Source organism: Sceloporus occidentalis, unplaced genomic scaffold (genome assembly GCF_023333645.1).
Source record: "Sceloporus occidentalis isolate IW3139 unplaced genomic scaffold, rSceOcc1.0.p SCAF_260, whole genome shotgun sequence".
Taxonomy (NCBI): Eukaryota; Metazoa; Chordata; class Lepidosauria; order Squamata; family Phrynosomatidae; genus Sceloporus; species Sceloporus occidentalis.
In genome coordinates this window covers 276,850-286,352 of record NW_028317240.1, presented here as the reverse complement: position 1 = coordinate 286,352, position 9,503 = coordinate 276,850, and the positions used below count along the sequence as shown (strand labels likewise).

The following is a 9,503-nucleotide window of genomic DNA, read 5'->3' as shown; positions in this document are numbered from 1 at the left end:
GCAAACTATCCATAGATTGATTTTAATATTCTGATCAAAATAATTTAAAGGGGTTTTTGTGCATGTGTGTGTGTTTGGTCCAAACCTTACACCCTGGCTAGATTAACTACTCGCTACTGCTTTAGAAACCAAAATATTCTAGTAGCTTTTGGAAATCTCAAAACCGCAGTACGTAGATTGTCACTGTTAAAACGTAGTTCTTGGTAAACCATGCGCTTGTGCAACGGAAGGAAGAGTTTCCAAAATGCGTTGGTCCAAGTTAAACGGATTTCACTGAATTGCGCACATTGAACTTCGAGGAGGATTCACCATTCTCGTAACCGGCTCTTGACTGTAGTTAACAATGTCGGCTTTCACGACCCTCTATGGTAGGAAAAAAAAAATAAAAGAAAAAAAAATAGAGAATCAATGACATAAGCAGTGCAGAGATCCGCACCCGCAATTCTAGCCAGAATAAATCATTCATTTACATGTGGTTTTTTCCCCCCTTCATTTTGCAGCTTGTTCTGGCAAATTTGTTACGCTATAATTAGTAACAAGTTCATGATACAGACAGCATCTCACATTGATCATTAGCGTAATTTGTCAGCAGTCATTTAAACGATACATTTCATCATGCGCTTCATTATGTATCCTGAAACTCCAAGCCAATCTTCCAACAGTGCTCTGTTCAGTGTTTCGTTTTCCAACTTCGATACTTTGAAGTGGATAAATTCTTGAGCAACCAAACCATTAAATGCCATTGAAAATATGTTTCAGTCTAAACAGTACGTTTCACTATTTAACGATTACCATTATATGTATATAACTACAAGGAATGGCATGATATTACTACTTCCAGATAACAAGCAGAAAATGCAGCACTGCTATGCCCAGACTAATCACGTCGCAGTGCAGGGATGTGTACACTACGGAAGGGCACGCAATTCCTCCTATAAGCATTTAAGGGGGAATAAAGGCAATTTTGGTCACAATGTGCCTGCTTATGAACAGTGCCATTTTCCTCCTTTTCGATGAATGAGTACATGGGCATGAATCAGGCACGCCTCGGAGCGTGGGAAGGTGTTGGTGGAAGGCGTTTTAATCTTTTGTGTGCCATGAGAAGCAATGATCTACCAACTACTACAATACAGTACTGCTTGGATAATACCTTCTCTACTGCAACAAGCAGATTTTGCTCTGAGCTTTAGAGTTCAGTTGTGGCTCCTCTTCCGGATATTTCACTAGGTCTGCCTTGACAATGCGCTGCGGAGCATGCACCAGAAAGCGAGCAATGGAATAAAAGATCATAGAATGGAAAAGAGATGAGAAAGGACAAAAAAAAAAATGAATAAAATGAAAGAATGCTACACGCTCACCAAAACAGTAGAACCAGTGACGATACAATGCTTATAAAAGAATGTGCTGGATTCAATGCCCCCATACATATCTATCACATGTAATTAAACAGCAATACGTGTATCGACTGCAAAAAAAAAAAAGATAAAAATAGGAGGTATATAGGTCCTAGAGTTACTAATGGCGATAAAAAGTATCACAATTTTTAATTAATTGCATAGGTTTTCCGTTGCACAAATAGTAGGGATAAAATCTCTGGCATTAAATCCAGCACAATATAGAAAAGCTAAATTCCCCAAAAACTAAATATTTTTAAATATCGTTTATTTTAAAGCAAAACTAAAATTAGACAAAAGACACCATGCAAGCTGAGCACATCGGCAAGGAAAAAACTTGGAATACCATGGAAGATAAAAGAAGATGATGTCAAAATGAATTGGTCACGGCTGCAGCAAGATCTTTGCAGTGGTGTATTTAAAAGTACATTTTATTCCATAGTAAAAACTACTCTTTACAATTTCCGCATCACGAAACGGGCTGAGGATTGTGCCCACGGCTCTTGTCGTATATAGTATAAAAGTTTTTTCTAATTGGACGTTTAGGTGTCAGAAATAAACACATCATATTAAATTCTGAATTTCGAAGATCATAAAAAGTCCCGTCAGAATGTGTCGGTGCAATATAAATAGCGAAGGGTGGGACATGAAACTTCAAATCCAACACAAAGGCTGCTTAGGAGACACCAAAATCCCTTTAAGAAACACAGAAGCATAGAATGTGTCAGTAGACAAGAACCCATCTAATCTGCCCATTTTTATTTTTTGCTGTAAGAGCCTAAATCGTTACTTATCCTACCACATACCCTCTAGGTTTTAGACACCTGTCTTGTTCTTTAATCCTCCTGTCCCGATATTGATCTTTATGTTTATGAATATTCCAACCTTATTTCTTTTCCTTTCTCGCCTCAGTGCTGTTCACCTTGTGGTATATGTATCACGTGGCACACTTTGGGTAACTGAACATAGTCTCTTTCTTTATATAGGGCATAAAAGGGAATAGAAGCGGTGGGCTGTGGCTCACCCTTTTGTGGAAATACTCCAAGAGGCCAGGATATTTCAGATTTGCGGAGAAAGAGAAGTAATTCTGCGCCTCTCTTTCTCCAGGAGACATTGAGTGAGAGTGAATGAAAGCATGAATGAGAGAGTGTGATGGAGGGACAGCAGTCACAGAAATTACAGCCCCATTTTACGGCGTTCCAGGCCTGCCTCAATCCAGAGGAATCCGGAAGACCCTCATCCGCTTTGCATTGGATTTGGAGGCATGATTGACAGGCTAGCGATCAACATCACTGGTCTGCCATTTTTAAAAGCTCATCGATGTGACTGACTGTAATACAATTTAACCTGATAATTCAATGGGCATTCAGGCAGACTTGAATGTATAAAAATAAGAATGTTCTTATATAATAATAATCTGCTTCAAATTCAAAAGTTACATATAACAGCTTTCCTTTAAATATATACATCTATCATCCAATGTGAGGCATTCCATATGGGTTAATATACTGTAAATCTACTACAAGGGGAAACCATTTGAAAATGATTATGTATAGGCCCCAGAAACAAACACGTTGCCCAACGCCCCTTCAACACCCTGCTTTAGAACCTACGCAAAGGGTAATGGATATGCTAGGAAAGTATAATCAGAAGTGGATTATACTCAGAAAAAAAAGTTATACATTAGAGTTACTTGGACTGTATTCTATTTGATAGACATATTGTTTTCCATTGTAATATTTTTAGGTGGAAATAACATTTCTGGTTGCTTCGATGCTAGAAGTATTATACGCAGTATTAAATGAAGTGTGTTAGTGTGTGTTGTTCAGAACATTTAAACTGCCCCGTTTAAGGGTTTACATTTAGCGGCAGTGGGTACACGGACGGTTTAATTGATTGCAACCCTATTATCTTATCTGCTAGACAGAGGCAATTATTTATAAGGGCTTGGGTTATCTGTAAAATGTTGTAGTGACTTTGTAATGTGTCAGTGTTGAGCCGTGATATCTAATGCAGCAAGATGAGATTGCCAGTTGCACAGTTCCCGGTGAAGAACAGAAAGTAGGATAGATCCAGACAATCAGTAAGCAATTAACCATTCTGAAAAGGTTTACATAAATGCTATCATCATGTACAAACAGTACAGCTAGTGAACCAGATTCCTTTCTTTTTCAGGGGTTAACACAAGTTTTGTTACTTTGTCAAAAGGACTGCTACTTATAAGTTAAATATATGGAAAAAAATACAGTAGAAAAAAATTGAAAAGTTAATGTAATATTAAAACATGTTTGCATGAATTTTAAATAAAAAAACGAAAACAACCAAATGGCCTAAAAAGAGTTTTGTTTTTTTATTCCAAATATTATGTTTTTCAGTATTTGTATAGGTTTAAAATCTGGCAAGTTATGTTAATGGTTTCTGCTAGAAAAGGAGAACTTCATTTGAACTGGGCAGAATTGCTATGGAATATATTACGGGAAACAACTATAAACCTACATAGAAAGCAATTTATAAACATCCATTCAGATTATATAGAAGATCACATTTACAAAAGTTTTTAATACCGGTAGAAAAGTAGAGTTTATCGGATTTTACAGCAGAAGTGGGACAATAATTAGTTGGGGAAAGTTCTGATCAAGGTCATGATCTAAACTCTGGTTCTATTCGGATTTAACACCAAGTAACCAATCTGTATACGGTTTGGATTTTAAGAGTACCATTCCTCTCAGTGTATTATTATTATTATTATTATCCTTTATTTATATAGCGCCAACAGTTTACGCAGCGCTTAATACAATACATAAATTAAAGGGATATGACAAGACAAGAATTGACAGACTAAGACAAACCGATACATTTGGTGGAGAGAGCCCTGCTCGCAAGCACGTCTGTTAACGGCATTTTGTACAAGCAGATCACACAGTTTAGGGATGGGAGTGGAGGGACACACAATTTTACAGAATCTTACTGACATAGCTTTAGTATTAGGAAAGGTTTCCACAGGAGTGCAAAGTAGAGCACGATAACGCAATTGGCCGTAAGATGTGCTTGAAAATGAATGATTGCCCATTTGTTGAGTATTTTGCAATCAAAGTTTACGCCTGACATATTATAAAGCACTGTAAATTATACTGAACAATACAGCGAAATTGTCAGAAATGAATATACTTGGAAAATGTGTTTAAATAAATCCCAATGGTCTGATTACATGGTATAATTCTGATTGGTATCACCATATCAATAAAAAAAACCCCCAAAAAAACAAAACACAAGAACAAAACATTAAAAACAAGTGTACATGTAGAACAACATAGAAGTAAACATGTGCCACGCAGGTCTATTGGTTATTTTGCATTATTTACTATTTTATAAGGGAAAAAACTATTGATGTCAATGGTATCATCACCTGAGATTGTTCAATTTCTGCCTTGTTTAATTTGATTCCAAGGATTTCAGCAGCAACTCTCTGAAAACACAGGAAGACCTAAAAAAGAAAAAAAAAGAAAAAAAAAGAAATAAAAAAATGGGACTTTAAATGATTAAAAGCAGACATCCTCCAGTTACTTTCAAATAAATCAAACCTTTCCTGAGTTGTAAACATTGACGATATGTAAACGCAGAATTTATACTCAACAGCCCTTAAAATAACTTTAGCTTTGAAATCGGTGTCTTTTTATAATACAGAAATATTCCGTGTTTAGTAATAATATTCTAATACATAGACCAGATTTATTTTTTCCCCTTAGAACGCACATTTGTCTTGTTGTTTTAAATTTAAATTGGCAATCCGTGCAAAATCTAAACATGTAAAGTTAACCAGTGTATTTCCTCACATGAATCAGAGGCTTTCATTTACAAAAAAAAAAAACCCAAAACCCTAAATCTTACACTAGAATTACGAAACCACAGATCTGTGCATGGAAAGTGAATCCTACCATTGGTAGGATTGGGCGGAATAAAATATAGGAGCCAAAGCGGAAATGTTTTAGGTGCCAGCAAGGTATACATCCAATGCAGCTTATGTGACTAGCCCAGCCCTGGCTCAAACTTAATAAAATTTGAGATTATGACCACATTAAGGTTAGAATTTATTGTGAAAAATGGACTGGCATTCTATGAAAAATTAAGCGCACCTCTGACTAAGGAAGAATTAGTCTTGCGTCTTAATACCCATTGTACAGAGCAATGGAATATGATGGCGCTATATAAAACAATAAATAATCATAGCAAACATGCCGGTACTTGTCTCAGCGTGATTAAAACCTTTGTATGGCTACTATGAAGTCTTGATAAATAAGCATGTTTATTTTGAGATTTCCATTGTTTGTAGTGTTCTCACGGCTATTTGGATTTGGTTTGAGATGCGTTCCTCGTTAACTCATTACTGCATGTAAGTTAGAGAGCATGCCTCCAAGTACCTTGTAATAGAACAGGTCGCATGATCACGTACTGTCATATTAACTCATCACATCTGAAGAGCTACTGCATTTATTGCATGTTGGTGAGTTCTCTTTACCTCTCTTTACCTCTGCAGCTTTTGATGTTTTTTTTTTGTTTTTTTTATTTAATTCCTACAATAACCTGCCAATAAAGCGTCCCCCCTGTATAATTAATATTGACTTTATAATTTGTCTTTAGAACTCAGTGTTTGATTATCTCCTATAAATGTTTCTGTTACAGAGAGAGAGCTCAGTATACTTTGACTCTAATCCAAGTAAGTATGTTTTAACAATGTATTTCTTCTTGTAATAACACCAGAATAGTGCATACCTCCAAATACCATTGAGGAGTAGATGGTTCAGATCCTTCTATTGTGGGTAAGGGTGCCAAAACCAATTGTGTCATGTGGGCCGATCCAGTTCTAAAGGAGAGGCACCTTCCAGGGCTAGATTTACCACACAAACCTATTGCTCCACAGAGGGGTATGAGGCAATGCGTCCTCATACTTTAGTAGACTTATCTGATGTGCAATGGTCTGAGCTGATCTACTGTTCATAAACTGTGCTGCCAGTGAGCTCTGGATTAATGTGTAACAAGTGTGTGTAACAAAGCATGTAAGGCCTCTTTTCAAGATCAGATAGGACTTTCTTTTGATGACACTTCCAAATGTATAGTGCAACGTTTACTATGAATACTATTAAAAAAACTAAACAAAAACCAACACATGATCACAGGGCAGAAACTGGAACATATTACAATATATTTCCAAACTAGATATTTCCACAGTTAATTTCTGCTGGTCCTATGCCTCAATTGGCATGTTTGGCAAACCTCCAGTTCAAAATACCCCCAAAGAACTATGCATTTCTGGTCACTGACTGATCAGCGGGACTCCCTCCCTGCAATCAGAGCCTTGTGACAATGCAACACTGCTACTTATTGGAAGTCTCGTGTTTAGACACCATCATGCTGAATCACTCACTGGTTTAGAGATGGTTTGTGTGGACAGCATCAGATGCTAAACAGTCCCACACACACCATTTCCACGCCGCTACCCAATGAATGACGCTAATGAATGCATGGACTTCAATGCCATGTAATGGTTTTTGCAGACCTTAAGAAATGCATGTTAGTAACCCACCTTCTATATTAACTGTGCAAGAAGCCACTGTAACCTCTTGTTGACAGGATTTGCATGATTACCCCTTTCCATTAGGTTATCGCTCCCCTTTGTAAAAGCTGGTTCCAGCAGCAGTTTTCCCCATTTCTTTTAATTCAAAGGATCAGTGCTGTCAGGATTACATGACTCGAGATTCCCTTTGCAGACTTCATAGAATACAATGGTCTCTCTTGTAACTTCAGGGTGCCCCTAATGATGTCACAGTGACATCACTGGGGTCCACATAATCATTTTTTATTTCAGTGAGTTTAAGCTTATTTTTAATTACTTTATTTGAAAAGGGGAGAGAATCATATTGCTTAACAGAAATTAATTCTAGATTAAATATGAATGAAACTGATTTGTTCAACTTACAGAATCTCCTGTCTTTGCAGAAACAAAATAGCTCCCCAGACCATTTTCTTGACAAAATCTCTGATGTTTATCAGCTTTTACTGTCCGCATGTGCTCCAAGTCAACTAAAAGACACAATAAAGACATGGGGTATTTAATATTTAATATCAATGTATTATGTCAATATACTTATGTTAAATAACACATTATGTTATGTTAAATGCCAACACGGAAAATAAATATGCAGCCATTCATTAAGAACAAAAACGGCTGGCTATGTTAAATCCTTGGTTTCCAAACAGAGATTTAGGTTAAGCATTTCGGGGCAAAAGAAAATAATTTAGCATTTAAAGAAATGTAGAACATATATAGAATAGATTAGATTGACTACTAAAGTATTACCTCCTGAAGTGGTTTTCTTGTAACTTTTTTTTTTTTTTATTACAAAGTTTTAACATTGTCTATAACGCCCCTATTAATATAAATATGTAGAGGGCACCTCAACATTACTAGATGGAAGTCCATTGGTCCAGAGGATAAGAGTTTGTGCAGGCATTTAATCAATCATTTCAGTATATTAGCCTAATAGCTACTTTATCCGAAAATGGTAAAAAAAAAAAATTGATTGATTTTTAAATTGATTTTACATCATTAGAAAATGTAAATAAACGTAAATATAAAAACAAAAAAAAGGAGAAACCTGATAAAAAGACAACAGATTTATAAGTAAATAAATATTTCCATCTCACGAGCCCTTTAACTCATAAAGTGATGGTAAAACACAATGTAGAAAAGCCTCTTATTTCTGATTATGAAGGATATGGTTAATTACAAATAAACTTGGAGTGGATGATAACTTGTCACTCATTCTCTTCCGTATCTGACGGCACTAACATAACCGTCTTATCTGGTCGGTTCTCTTGTCAGCGACGTATTAAATGCACGCAAATGGTCCAAGTAATCCAAACGCTTCTCTGTTTTCTCAGCTTGGATATATAAATGCTGCCGGTGCCAGGAACAGTCAGAGAGCAGAGCTGGTGAATAATAGTCAGTCTCTCCTAAGTAAATATATGTATGCTCATCATAGGCGCCTTCTGGATGTACTGCGTATTCTTTTTAATCAGAGGGTTTAGCCATTTTTCCCCAGAAAGGGGTCCGAGACCCATCCACGGCTCCCGTTTTAATTCAGGTGTTCATGTCCTAGCGGTTTAGGCTGTTTAGTGTAGTATCTCTCAAAAAACAAGCGGACACAACAAGGCAGTGTGTTTTAGTTCTCTGTTTTATATGTTTTGTAAAAGTTAATTTAAAAAATAAATAAATCAAGAATTATCCAAGGTGATTTCCTACACAGTGGTGGTATTCAGCGATCACCGGTTTCATCTTATGACTTCCCTGCAAAAGTTTACTCTTCAGACTAAGACTTTGTCTAAAGATAATCTGGATTTACAGTTTTTCCCCTGCTATTTTTTATTATCCTTTTGGATTTTCCTAATGCTCCCCGTAAGAATTTTTACAGTGTGGTTCTCTTATACAACCGTTACCCTGATTTGGCTCCATTAAACCAAGGCCCATGTCTGTGACCGCTGCTTGTATCTGACCTGCCTCGACTCAACTCTGAGCACACTAGAACACTTCCAGCCTTGTCCACATCTTCCCATAAAACCAAGCGTCCTTGTGTTTCATTCAGTTTAAAGTCTGTAGACCAAAACAGTGTTTAGGTCTCCACCTGAAGCTAAGCAATGTGACTTACACTAATCAAACAAGCAGTTTCTCCATACGGCAAAGGCTGATTTTTTGGGGAAAAAAATACATCTTTACCTTAGAAGCCTAAACCACAAGGCCCCTTCCTTGACTACTTCTTAATAACGTTATTTTGACTAACTGTAGTAAATGTTGCTATACACATAAAACGCATGGTATTCTATATGCCTTTGCTGTCTTGTTTGTTCATTTTATGGCATGTTCTTTAGTGTACAAATCGGCTAATGTATCCGTAATTTGAAGAAAGCTCATTTAGCAGCATTTTAATGTAGATTTTTTGCAAGCCCGTGTACTGAACGGGAGAAATGCTGCGTAAGCTCTTTTTAAATATTTCTAACAGTCAACATACTTTATTTCCAAGGGCAAATGTTAATCCCATAAGCCTAGGTTCCAAA

The 9,503-nt window shown here is 36.6% G+C and overlaps 1 protein-coding gene across 2 annotated transcripts in view; it reads right to left on the bottom strand.

The window, feature by feature from the left end:
• Positions 1-270: 270 nt before the first annotated feature.
• The window catches only part of LOC149275869 (ras-related protein Rab-28), a 48,648-nt gene continuing 39,415 nt past the window's right edge, over positions 271-9,503 (bottom strand). Inside the window, exons 5-7 of one of the 2 annotated variants that reach the window (XM_089504216.1) lie at positions 7,369-7,472; positions 4,801-4,878; positions 271-363 (exon numbers count right to left, since the gene is read on the bottom strand). In XM_089504216.1, the coding sequence (XP_089360342.1) occupies positions 271-363; positions 4,801-4,878; positions 7,369-7,472 (275 nt within the window). Of the gene's footprint in view, positions 364-1,155; positions 1,246-4,800; positions 4,879-7,368; positions 7,473-9,503 lie in introns of those variants that run through there. The other variant, XM_089504217.1, reaches the window with a different exon arrangement.